The sequence below is a fragment of the Solanum stenotomum genome, chromosome 6 (genome assembly GCF_019186545.1).
Source record: "Solanum stenotomum isolate F172 chromosome 6, ASM1918654v1, whole genome shotgun sequence".
NCBI classification, from domain to species: Eukaryota; Viridiplantae; Streptophyta; class Magnoliopsida; order Solanales; family Solanaceae; genus Solanum; species Solanum stenotomum.
In genome coordinates, this window is record NC_064287.1 from 39,342,199 (window position 1) to 39,356,439 (window position 14,241).

Below are 14,241 nucleotides of genomic sequence, written 5' to 3' on the forward strand. Positions count from 1 at the left end.
AGAGTGATTATTGTGTTTTGTTTGTGTTTGTTGGCCCCCTTCAGCCCCGTTTTCTAAATTGTTTATCATATATTTACAATTCTATAATATGTCCCTATTCTGTATATTCATTTCTGCTTATGTTCCTTCATTTTAAAAGTATTTTATGTCTTCCCCTTTTATCTTGTTAGTGTTTTGGTTTGCCTACGTGAGGGCTTATAATACGCACCATCATGACTTGATTTTGAGTCGTGACATAGAGTTATTGATAAGTATTAATTATCCAACTTATTTATTTCGCATGTTATCAAACACGAGTTTTCTTCAATCTATATTAACATGTGTTGCATATATTTGATATTTCTTTGTGAAAGTAAAGTTTCGAAATCCTTTTTCTCTAGTTCTTGTTTTTTTGTGGACGATTAGATATAAAATGGTCAAATTTGAAAAAAATATAGTATTTATTTCCAAGTTAAAAACAATATTAAAAACTTGGAAATTGTGTCCAACATGAATAAGAAATAGAGTTATTTTTAATTTTTGTGAGTGGTTTATATTGAAAATAATAAAAATATGATCAAACATGCACTTAATTTCTTTTTTCCATCCTCTCGATACCTAGCTAATAGGCAATAACAGAATGTTAGAAAACAAATCAAGCCTTAATAACTAGACCCTTCCTTAAAACTTGTTGGTACTTTATTTTTAGACACTTGAACTATTGCGTGTTCCAATTGAACACCATGAACACATGAAATATATATAGACACTTGCAATTTAAATTATGATTTCTAGTGTATATTTTCATTGCTCAATCCATAGAAATAAGAAGGGCCACTCAAACATTGACCTAAAGCCAAATTCAAATGGAGTCCTTAAATTTTATTTTATGTTTTAATGAAACTTTGTTATAGTCAATTCTTTTAATCTTTCTAGAGTCGTATAGTATTCTAGATTCGTTAAACTTCAAAAATTATTTCCTCTCATATGAAAACTTTGTGTTTTATATAGACAATACACAATATTTTTTTTTTAAAAAAAAACTATAACCTATTAATATTGCTTTAAAAGTGAGGGCTACTGTTATTTTTAGGCTTGTTGAGCTGATAATAAATAATAAATTAGTCATTTAAAATATGCTATCTCCTTTCATTATACAAATTAGTCTTAATAAGTTGTTAAAACGTTAAATATGTCCAAATGGCTTTTAAAGCCAAATATTAAAGAACAAAATTTCCCCCCTTTGTGTGAGCAACAAACTCATCATAATCTCTTCTGTATTCTTTTTTTTTTGGCAACATATTAAAGACATCAGAGTCCTTTTTTTTTTTTTGGTAACAAACACATCATAATACTTATTTACTTTGGAAACAAACACATCATAATCCTCTATTTTTGGAAATAAACTTATTATAATCCTTGAAATTGATTAAATGTGTCAACATCTTTATCCACCGTTGATTTCCTCTTTCATCCAATGGCGTACAAGTTCAATCCTCGTGATTGTCTTCTCATTGGCTGGGTTATAACTCCTGTGGGCTATCAATACCAAAGCCAGATTGCTTTAGGAATTCACATACACACACAACAATTCAATTCTTCTGCTTCATTTGTCTCTTGTTTCTATAGATCAAAAAGCAAAACTTTTTTTTGTAGTGAAAAAGATCAATGGCGGTAAAGGGGAAAATCTTGGTTCAAATGCTAAAAGAAGATCTCGTAGCAACAAAGCTGACCTCCAATTTCCAGTGGCTCGTGTTGCTCGATTCCTCAAAGTGGGAAAGTATGCCAAACGTGTTGGTGCCGGAGCACCGGTCTTCCTTGCTGCTGTGCTTGAGTATCTTGCAGTTGAGGTGAATTTCTCAAGTTCCTTCTGTCTGTCTCTTTTTGATATGTCGAACTTCTAGGATTTGTGATTACTAAATTTTACATATATGTGATTGTTTGTAGGTGCTTAAATTGGCTGGAATTGCAGTGAGGAATGACAAAAAGACTAAGATCATTCCAAGGCACATTCAGCTAGCTATTAGGTTTGATAAAGAGCTGAATCAATTTCTTAGAGATGTGACCATTCCGAATGGTGGTGTTATTCCAAGAATTCACAACATTTTTTTGCCTAACAAAAAGAGTGACACTTCAAAGGCCATTGCTGATGCAGCTCACGAGGAGGAGGCTTAGACTGATCATTCCATTGCTAGCATCGTGATGTTTGCATTTATTAATTTCCTTGTATTCATAGAAAATTTTATAATTCTATTATATAAAACCTTTGATTTGACATATGATATTTATGTGGCTTAGGATAAAAACTCAACATACTTGGATCTTAGTATTACCTATTGCTTAATTTGCTTCAATTATCATATCATTTATTATTTCTATTGTTATTCATTTCCTGATGTGTATAATAGTTTTAGTTTTTTCCTTTCAAGTGTTCTTAGCAAGCTTTATTAACTATTTCCCAAATTTGAAATAGAATTTTAATTTAATTTGAAATTTCATGATATATCTGAAGTACGGTAAATGAAAGTTTTTCTTAGAATGCTTTATTAACAATTTCCCAAATTTGAAATACAATTTCAATTTATTTTAAAATTTCATGGTAAAATACTTTTAGTGAGTAGATCTAGATAATGTAAATGAAATTTTTTCTATAAATAAAATATAAGAGATGAAATATCTGTAATCCATGATAATTAAGTTATAAAATCTCGTTTTTTTTCATATTAAATAGTAGTATTATAAATTCTATAGGAATCTCACTAGGCATCTTGATTATCTTTTCACTATATTGTTGGATGAATGATGAAAAGTAAAACACCATAAGTTTTATATTGTTATGAAAAAAATTGCTTGATATGTAAATAAATTAAGTCAAATATAGAAAATATTTGAGAAAGTACCTCAAAAATTATATTTACATATAATTAAACAAAATTACTTTCCAATTGAATATAAATTAACTCTTCAAATAACGTAATGTTAGTATAGAATAAAATTTATACTTTTATCTTTTTCGAATGCGGTTAATCATCGTTATACTATTTAATTTTATTTTGACTAATCTGTGCATCAGTTCTTATCTCTAAAATGTTCTCTTATTATTCATGTTTACGCAAAAGCAGTATCTCATTAAAGAAAAATTTGGCATGCTGTTTTTCATCTTTAATAAGAATCCGATTGGTGTTCTTGTTGCCCGCAATCTCAAGCAATGGAAATTTGCCCTTTCATCCAACGGCGTACAAGTTCAATCCTTGTGATTTTCTTCTCATTGACTATGTTATAACTCCTGTGGGCTATAAATACCAAAACCAGATTTCTTTAGAAATTCACATACACATAACAGTTCAATTCTTGTGCGTCATTTGTCTCTTGTTTCTATAGATCAAAAAGCAAAACTTTTTTTTCTTTTTGAAGGGAAAAATATCAATGGCCGGTAAAAGGAAAAGCTTTGGTTAAAATGCAAAAAAAAAGTCTCGTTCTCGTAGCAGCAAAGCTGGTCTCCAATTCCAGTGGCTCGTATCGCTCGATTCCTCAAAGTGGGGAAGTATGCCAAACGTGTTGGTGCCGGAGCTCCGGTATTTCTTGTTGCGGTGCTTGAGTACCTTGCAACTGAGGTGAATTTCTCAAGTTCCTTTTTTTTTATATGTCAAATTTCTAGCGTTTGTGATTACTAAATTTTACATACATGCGATTGTTTGTAGGTGCTTGAATTGGCTGGAATTGCAGCGAGGAACGACAAAAAGACTTAGATCATTCCAAGGCACATTCAGTTAGCTATTAGGTTTGATGCTAAACTTTGTCAATTTCTTAGAGATATGACGATTCCAAATGGTGGTGTTATTCCCAGGTCCTTATGGATGGATCTGAAAAGATTTTTAAAAAAGGTGCTCAAAAGCCAAATCACCAACAAATCTATGGGCTAACACACGAAAAATTGAAACAATCGCTTAATTCATGTAGAGTGGTTCCTAATGCTAACAGAGTTGTGTCGGTCATGGTAAGGCTATATGAATTGTTCCCAGGTCTATAGATGGTTCTGTAAAGATTTGCAATTTTTTTTCTTAGAAGACATAACAAAAAAATATGTGGGCTAACATGGTCGAGTAATTGAGTAAATCACTTAATTCCTGTTGAGTGACTTCTAAATGCTAAAAAAAGTGGTGTGGATCATGGTGAGGCAATATATATTTTTTCCCGGATCCTCATAGATGGTTTTGTAATAGATTTGAAAAAAAAATATGCCCAGAAACCATATCACTAAACAATCATGGGTTAATACATACAAAAAACTAAGAAAATCGCATAATTTCTGTTGAGTGACCTCTAAATACTAAAAAGAGTAGTGTGAATCATAGTGAGTCTATAGGAATTTTCCCAGGTCCTTACAGATAGTTCTATAAAGAATTTAGAAAAAAGCATCAGGAAACCATTTGACCAAAAAATTCATGGCCTAACACACACACAAAACAGAGAAAATTGCATAATTCCTATTGATTGGCTACTAAATGCTAAAAAATGGTGAGGATCATGGTTTAATTGGATTTTTATCCTTGTTATCTTGTATTTCTTTATTTATTATTGGTATTTTAGCCTTTTCTTTGGTGTATTTGATATCTATGATATGTTCTCTTTGACTCACTGCATAATATTCTTCTTTTTGTCGTTTAAACCAGTTTCTTATTGTTGGTATTTCGAATATTTTTGCTACGCTTAGGTCTAATTCTTTTCCTTTTATTTGTTCAAATATACTATTATCAAATATTATTTTTTGTTCTAAAGATTCTTCGTCTTGATGTTCTTCTTTATTTATTATTTGTATATCTGTTTCAGTCATTTGCTATATTATAGAATTCATTGTCTGATTCTATTTCTATATCATTATTTATTTCATTTTCTGATATATCATAGATGCTTTATCTTGTATTTCTTTATTTATTATTCGTTTGTTTATTATTGGTATTTTAGCCTTTTCTTTGGTGTATTTGCAATCTATGATATGTTCTCTTTGACTCACTACATAATATTCTTCTTTTTGTCGTTTAAACCAGTTTCTTATTGTTGGTACTTCGAATATTTTTGCTACGCTTAGGTCTAATTCTAAGATAAACTACCTTGAATAAGAATTGATGAAATAAATGACGATGATCTAGATGAACAACATTCATAAACAAGCAAAACATATACAGAACTTTTAGCAAACATAGATAATACAAATAATTTAGAAATAAATACAGGAGACGTAGACATGGATGAAAAACCTAGCACATCAAGAGTAAAAAACCCAAATAATTTGAATCCAAAATATTATAATGAAAACTATGAACAATATGATAGAGAAAAAACTATATGGGATAAAAGATTAAATAAAAAATGAACGCCTAAACCGATAACTGAACAACATGATTTTTTAGATTTAGACTGTGTAGCAAATATAAACAAAATAATCCAATTATGGATAGGATATATATCAAAACAATTAATAGATAACAAAATAGGAATGACGGAAACACCAGGATATATAGAAAGAACACTTATAGGAACAGTAAAATTATGGCTACAAAATTTATCAGATGAAAGTTTAAAAACGTTAAGAAATAATAAAAAATCTAATGGTGAACTAGCCACTACAACTATGGAAATATTATATAAAGACGAAGTAGCTATAAGAAATGAATTTAGTAGTATGACAACAGAAGTACCTTATACAGTAACCAAATGGCTTATAATTGAGATACCATCTGGATGTTTATAAGTTTTACCTATCTTTATACTATTACTCCGTTCCATTTTCCACTTTATTTTTCTGTTAATTATCTACTTTATGAAAAATAAATAATACAATTTGCTAACATCATACGAAATATAGGAAATAAAAATAAAAAGTGAAGTTAATAAATACTATGGCTGACTTACTTGTCAAAACACAGAAGATAAATAAAGGACAAGGTCATACAAACCCAATTAATATTGAATGATATCTACCACTAACATATTTTGACACATGATCAATTTTATGTAACAATTTTAAGAGGAATATCAAAACTGATGACAAAAGTCTTGATTATGCAATAACAACTGGTTAGATTACAAGAAAAATATACAATAAATATCATCTATAAGGTAATATTAGTGAGATTGATACGACTAATTACATGATTAAACCTAATCAAATTGAAATAAAAATATAAATTATTGCGTTTAACTAATAAAATTTTTCATTGACCGTCTTCATAGATTCGCGTGAATAAGAGATATGACGATCCACATTGAGCATTCACAAAAAAATCTGCAATATTAATTTGTTCAAAGGTAATTATTCAAATCTTCGCTTAAATAAGCAATACTATTTACTATAACATATACATTTTCTAAATTGGTAATCATATATTGAAAAACTAGTATATATATATATATACCATTTTGCCCCTATACTAAATTAAAATCTAATTAACTATTTAATAAATAGTAAAAATTAATCAAAATCTTATTATATCTACATAAATGCAGAATTAATTAAAATTCATATCGTGCATTTTAATTCTTTAGTTATGATTTTTTTTTTATACAAAAATTAATCTGATTTTGAACTGATTATCTTCCACAACAGTGGGATATTTTTATAGTGTTTTCACATTATGAATTAAATTATGTGTAATTATCCAATTACTATATAAGATCATTATAAGATTTTTATTCCTTATGCCAAAAAATATTCACTCCTAAAAATTGATTGTTTTAACACTTGGAGCAGTACTTCATTCTGCATTATCCTAGGTTAATCTCCCCCCCCTTCCCCTCCTCCCCCCCTCCCCCCCTCAACTTTTTCTCTTATAAAATTTTTGATAAAATAGTGTATTTTTGTTTACTAATGACCGATTCATATTTTATTTATATTCTGATATTTGATTTTGATGAGTTAATGTGTATATTTTAACATTCTTTCATAAGTTCTGATATTATGGACTTCATAGTTTCTAAAACCCTCTACCATTTATTTGATCATAATATTCTTTATGCAACTTCTATGTCTTTGTATTTTCTGTTGATAACGACTATAAAACTTTGTGTACTAAAATGTAAGTTTGTGTTTCAATAAATACTAATCCATTAAATAAATATTTTTTATAAAATAACCAAAAAGAAAAGGTTAAATAGAGGCAATAAAGCGTGAAATGTATTCATTCAAATGCCCACACAAATGTATTCAACATTAATATTGCGCGATATTTTACTTTTTTTCCTTAGAAATGCCAATCAAGAAAGAGCTATATAAAGGCAATCAAGGGTTAAAGTGTCACGCCCCGAGCCTACACCCTGGGCGGGACCGGCACTCGGAGACCATTGCTGGCCCCAAGCGAACCCTTGGCCTGACTTTCTTAACTCAGCGGAAACCTGACTTAACAGAATAACTTCATGCAAAGCAAAGTCATAAGACAACTTAACTGATACAAATCTGGCCAACAAGGCACCTCGGGTCTCAAAATAGAATATTTACAAAAGAGAGACTCAAACTAACTGACTGACTGACTGTCTATGAAGCCTCTAAAGTACTGAGATGGATGTTGGGACAGACCCCATAACATCCTAATAAAACAGAACTAAGAATACAAAACAACTGAGTCCTCCTGAAAGCAAGGAGGCTCACTACTGACTCTGAACTGCTCAGCTGGATCAACGACGTGCAGGATGCTGATCCGGGGTACCTGTATCTGCATCGTCATAAGGTGCAGGCCAACTGGCATCAGTACATGGAATGTACGAGTATGCGAGCTGGAAACTAAGCAACCTACGCTAGAAGGAAATCTGGAAGAAACTGAATAGCTTACCTGGCTCAACTCAACTCAATCTGACTGTCTTCTTTCAATATAAAGCAATTTAAAACAAGTGCGATATAAAGAAGACTATTTAAAACATGCTATAAACTCTGTGTGTATACAAAGATACAATAAGCCTGAAATGTATATAGAAATACAATGAACTGATGTATATAAAAATACAATGATGTATGTGTATGAAAATACAATAACTGCTGTGGGAGTTTCTATAACCGACAACCATCACATAAGAGCTATAGTGATGATACAGCTATCGACCTCACGCTGCCAGAGGATCTTATACCCGGCCAAAGGTATACGACCTGAACTGCCTAATGGATCCACTAGTCTAATCTGAAAAGGATTCATCTAAAAAGTATGATCCTTTTCTACCCATGGTGGCTAACATGGTTCTATGGGGGCTGTAGGTTCTTTGAACGGTCTTGACTCAACTTGGAACTCTTGACTCTTTACTCTTTACTTGACTTGCAACTTGAGCCTTAGAATGAAGTGAAAACGTTCAATAAAGACTCTTGAACAACTTTGAAAACTTACTTGAACTAACTTCTTACCTTTGCTTGACTTGACTCTAACTTCTCTTTAACTTGATACTAACTTGCCTTGAATTGAACTATGGATTCAAGGTGTATGATCACACGTATTTAGATGAGTTCGGGATGTTTAGAAACACTTTAGGGTGTTGGAAACAACTAGGGAACATAGATATAACACCTAGGAACATGCATGAGAAAGCATGGAAAGAATGGGAAAACTTAGCGCTCTGAGAGGCGCGGAGCGCCAGACCATAAACTTCAGAGAGGGACTTCTGGCGTACTGAGAGGCGCGCCGCCCCAAGGGGAAAACCTCGCACGCCTTATTTGAGACTACTAAGGCAGTTGGTGGACTCTTTCATTAGGTAAGGGAAGAAGGGGCCTAAGCACGACATATGCCGTACACTTGAGTGGCAAAGGAAAGTGAGACCTTACCTTTTTTTCCAGGCCTGTTCGGACATACGATTCCCGCGGAAGATCAAGTTGGTGAGCTGTGTGATGGGAAACCTTCTCGCACGGTTCGGACTAGCAGGCGCGACGCACCGACCACTTGCCCAGAAAACTCGACTTTTCTGCCTCTTTTCTTCAACTCTAAACCACCCTAACTTCAAGGGTTCCAATCCCAACCACTAAGGATCATAAATTCCCTCAACATACAATAGATTATAACTCAAATACACAACCCAATCATGTCCCACAACCAACAATAACTTCAACAACACAACTAACAACATCAACAACATCAACCCAACAACTTCAACAACATACCCAATCTTTTCTCAATAACAATGAGTTGGGTGGGTGAGGGAAAGGATCAACCCACACTAAGAGCTCACATACCTTGGTAGGGATCACCCTCGACGATTTCCACGACGATCTTTGACGGAAACTTCTTGATCTCCTCTTCTTCTTCTCTTCTTTCTCTCTTTTTCTCTTCTTCACTCAAGAACCCTAACTCTTTCTCTTTTAAAATGGGATAAAAATGATCCAAATTCAGCCTAACACACAATAGAATCCCAAAAGAAATGGCTAGGGAAAAGATCTAAATGCCCTTAAAATTTCCGGACGGATTCCCTGCCAATTGCCCAACTTTCAATGGCCATAACTCGCTCATACGAACTCGGAATCGAGCAAACTCAGTGGCGTTGGAAAGATCATTCCACAAGCTTCACAACCATAACTGGAACTACTCCTAAATCATCTTGAGCTAGGAGTTATGACTGCTCAAAGTTGGCCAAAAACTCACTGATTTCCACAGCCAAATTTCCATATTTTAAATTTTTCCTAAAATGACTATTTCCAAATTTCAAGCTTTTCCATAGTTATTTCAAATTGCCGGATGTTACAATATCTCCCTCTTGGGATCATTCGTCCTCGAATGAGGTTACTCTTACAAAGCTAAGGGTGTAACATCAAACTCAAACACCTAACAAGCAATCATGCAAACGCAACAACAACAACAACATGATCAAGATGATTAAAAGAGTACTAAGAGGGAAATTAATATCTTAATTTGCATTTCCTCCGGATTCAAAGAGATATGGATTTCTCTTCTTCATGTCCTCTTTGGCTTCCTAAGTAGCTTCCTCAACAAATTGGTTCCTCCAAAGGACCTTGACTGAGGCTACATGCTTCGTTCTCAACCTACGAACTTGACGATCTAGAATCTGAACAGGAACCTCCTCATAAGATAAATTATCCTTGATCTTAATACTTCCAGTCGGTAGGATCAATGAAGGATGGCCTATACACTGCTTCAACATGGAAATGTGAAATACTGGATGAACTGCTTCTAGTTCCTGGGGTAACTCTAACTCATAAGCAACATTGCCAATCCTCTTGGCTATGCGGTAAGGTCCAATATACCAGGGACTAGGTTTCCCCTTCTTACCAACCCTCATAACCCTTTTCATGGGTGAAACCTTCAAATAAACCCAATCATCTACTTCAAAATCTAACGCCCTCCTCCTAACATCAGTGTAGGATTTCTGGCGACTCTGTGCCGTTTTCAACCTCTCTTGAATCACTTTCACCTTCTCCATAGCTTGGTGAACTAAGTCTGGTCCTATCAACCCTGCTTCACCAACTTCGAACCATCCAATAGGAGATCTACATATTCTCCCATAAAGAGCTTCGTATGAAGCCATCTGGATGCTAGAGTGATAACTGTTATTGTAGGCAAACTCAATGAGAGGTAGGTGATCATCCTAATTGCCTTTGAAATTGATCACACAAGCTCTCAACATATCTTCTAGAGTCTGAATGGTGTGCTCTGCTTGCCCATTAGTCTGAGGATGAAAAGCAGTACTCAAGTTCACCTTCGAACCCAAGCCTTTCTGAAAAGATTTCCAGAACTGTGCAGTGAACTGTACACCTCTATCTGAAATAATGGAGATTGGGACTCCATGAAGTCTCACTATATCTTGGATATATAACTTGGCATAATCTTCTGCTGTATTGGTAGTCTTTACCGGTAGAAAATGCGCTGACTTTGTCATTTTGTTGATAATCACCCAAATGGAATCATGTTGTCTGCGAGACCTTGGCAACCCTGTGATGAAATCCATATTGATCATCTCCCACTTCCATTCCGAAAGTTCTATCCTCTGAGCTAAATCAGCGGGCCTTTGGTGTTCCACTTTCACTTGTTGGCAATTTGGACACTTAGCAACAAACTCTGCAATGCCCTTCTTCATGCCATTCCACCAATAAACTTCACGCAAATCACGATACATCTTGGTGGAACCCGGATGAATGGAATATCTGGAGCTATGAGCTTCCTTCATAATCCTTTCTTGGAGTCCATCTACCATAGGTACACACAATCTGCCTTGAAATCTCAAAATACCATCTCCTCCTTGTTCAAAAGCTAATACTCTTTGCTTTTGAACATTTGCCTTCAACTCAAGCAAAATGGGATCTTGATCTTGTTTCTCTTTCACTTCTGACACTAGTGATGACTCGGCCCTGCTCGTCATTTCTATTCCTCCTTCTGCGAAATCTGTAAGTTTGATTCCCAGGCATGCCAGCCTGTGCACATCTTTTGCTAACTCTCTCCTTCCTTCTTCAATATGGGTGGTGCTACCCATAGACAACCTGCTCAAAGAATCAGCAACAACATTAGCCTTACCTGGGTGGTAAAGAATACTCAGGTCATAGTCCTTGAGTAATTCTAACCACCTCCTCTGTCTGAGATTAAGCTCTTTCTGAGTAAGCACATATTGAAGGCTCTTGTGATCAGTGAATATATCAACATGCACACCATACAAGTAATGACGCCATATCTTCAAAGCGAACACTACAGCTGCTAACTCTAAGTCATGGGTTGGGTAGTTCTTCTCATGAACTTTCAACTGTCTGGAGGCATAAGCTATAACCTTGCCATTCTGCATTAGGACACAACCCAAACCAATTCTAGATGCATCACAATACACCACAAGACCTTGAGTACCTTCTGGTAGCGTCAAAACTGGAGCTGTAATCAAACTTTTTTTCAATTCCTGAAAGCTTTTCTCACAAGCTTCAGACCATTGAAATTTCACTACTTTCTGAGTCAACTTTGTCAAAGGAGATGCAATAGACGAGAACCCCTCAACAAACCTTCTATAATAGCCAGCTAGACCCAAGAAACTCCTAATTTCAGTTGGAGATGTGGGTCTAGGCCAATTCTGCACTGCCTCAATTTTTCGAGTATCAAATTTAATTCCATCACCGGACACAATGTGGCCTAGGAACGCCATAGACTTAAGCCAAAACTCACACTTAGAGAACTTGGCATACAACTCCTTGTCTTTCAAAGTCTGAAGAACTGTTCTGAGATGACTAGCATGATCTTCTTCATTCCTCGAATAGACTAGTATAGCATCAATGAAGACGATAACAAACATATCTAAATAAGGTTTGAAGACTCTATTCATCAGGTCCATGAAAGCTGCCGGTGCATTGGTCAAACCAAAAGACATGACCAAAAACTCATAATGACCGTACCGGGTTCTGAAAGCTGCCTTTGGAATATCACACTCCCTTACTCTTAACTGATGATAGCCTGATCTGAGGTCAATCTTTAAAAAACAGGTGGCACCCTGAAGCTGATCGAAAAGATCATCAATCCTCGGAAGAGGGTACTTGTTCTTGATGGTAACCTTATTCAACTGGCGGTAATCTATACACATCCTAAGGGAACCATCTTTCTTTCTCACAAACAAGACCGGAGCACCCCAAGGTGAGACACTCGATCGAATGAAACCCTTTTCTAGGAGATCTTTCAACTGCTCTTTCAACACTTTCAACTCTGTTGGTGCCATTCTATATGGCGGAATAGAGATAGGATGAGTATCTGGAATGAGATTTATGCCAAAATCTATTTCTCTCTCAGGAGGAATTCCGGGTAGATCACTGGAAACTCTCTTACTATAGGAACTAACTGAAAAGGAGGTATCTCAACACTGGAGTCATGAACTCGGACTAAGTGATAGACACAACCATTCGAAACTAACTTTCTTGCCTTAAGGTACGAAATGAAACGACCCTTAGGCACTGCTGAACTACTAATCCACTCTAAGACTGGCTCATTCGGAACTGAAATTTGACCACTCGAGTTCTACAATCTATCGATGCATAACTAGCATGAACCCAATCCATACCTAGGATGACATCGAAATCTACCATGTCTAACTCAACCAAATCAGTCATGGTGCTCTTGTGATTGATAGAAACAGGACAATCACGATAGAATCTTTCCGCTAGAATAGATTCCTCAACAGGTGTAGAAACAAAAAAAGGTTCACAAAGTCTTTCAGGAAGAACATCAAACTTATTTGCAACATAAGGAGTTACAAAAGATAAACTTGCTCCTGGGTCTAGCAAAGCATATACATCAAAAGCAAAGACTTTGATCATACTAGTGACAACATTCAGAGAATTCTCTTGCTCATGACAACTGGAGATGTCATAGAGGCGGTTTGCTCCTCTGCCGGTACTAGAAGTAGCTCCTCTAGGTGCCGTCCTGTCTGGTGGAACAACTGAAGAAGACTGGGCTTTATTGCCCCCATTACCCTGCCTATTCTTTGGACACTCTCGCATGAAATGTCCATTCTGACCACACCTGAAACACCCAATGGAGCCCTCTCGACAAATACCTGAGTTGTTTCTACCACACTTGGCGCAAGCAGGAGGCTTACTACTCTCTTGCGCCACACTACCCGAAGATTATGCTGGTCTAGCCCTGTAGTCATTTGAATTCTGGCCATTAAATTCACCTTTGTATCTGGGTGCAGGTGCTCTAACAGATGATGGAGTAGGTCCCTTTTGCCTTTGTTGAAAGGAGGAACGGTTTGAATTACTTTTCTGCTGCCCGCACTCATTACCGGACTTCGCTCTCTTATTTCTGAACTCTTCTCTGTCCCTCAGCTTCTCTTCCTCGACCTGCTGCACATAGACCATCAACCTAGATATGTCCATGTCCCCGAAAAGCATTGCAGCCCTACCTTCCTTACTTGACAACCGAGACAACCCAGCAACAAACAAGCTCATTCTATTTCTCATGTCCGCCACCATCTCCGGAGCATAGCGGGATAGTTGTGTGAACTTCAGACTGTACTCATGAACACTTAAAGACTCCTACTTAAGTGTGAGGAACTCACGTACCTTGGCCTCTCTCAATTCTCGAGGAAAGAAATGCCCCAAGAAAGCTTCCTCAAAAGAAGCCCAACTCGCAGGTGGTGCATTCTCAACTCTGCCCCCTTTCTACTAGTCAAACCAAGCTCTAGCAACATCCTTCAATTGATATGCAACTAGTTCAACCCGCTCAATATCTGTCATATGCATCACATCAAAAAGCTTTTTCAACTCCTCAATGAAGTCCTCTGGATCCTCAGTAGTACTCGAACCCATGAAAC

At 35.5% G+C, this 14,241-nt stretch overlaps 1 protein-coding gene and 1 pseudogene across 1 annotated transcript; both read left to right on the top strand.

Moving 5' to 3' along the window:
- The first annotated feature begins 1,456 nt into the window (after positions 1-1,456).
- Positions 1,457-2,154, top strand: LOC125868728 (uncharacterized). Its single transcript, XM_049549311.1, has 3 exons — positions 1,457-1,517; positions 1,609-1,829; positions 1,927-2,154. Exons 1-3 carry the CDS (start codon positions 1,457-1,459, stop codon positions 2,152-2,154), a joined length of 510 nt encoding a protein of 169 aa, XP_049405268.1.
- A 1,251-nt stretch (positions 2,155-3,405) lies between these two features.
- On the top strand, positions 3,406-9,378 carry LOC125866844 (probable histone H2A.3; annotated as a pseudogene).
- Positions 9,379-14,241: the final 4,863 nt, after the last annotated feature.

Coding starts and splice junctions, on each gene's coding strand:
- LOC125868728 (XM_049549311.1), top strand. CDS start 1,457: ATGGCGTACAAGTTCAATCCTCGTGATTGTCTTCTCATTGGCTGGGTT. Junction 1,518..1,608: donor CTGGGTTATAACTCCTGTGG/GCTATCAATACC, acceptor TTGTTTCTATAG/ATCAAAAAGCAAAACTTTTT. Junction 1,830..1,926: donor TTGAGTATCTTGCAGTTGAG/GTGAATTTCTCA, acceptor GATTGTTTGTAG/GTGCTTAAATTGGCTGGAAT.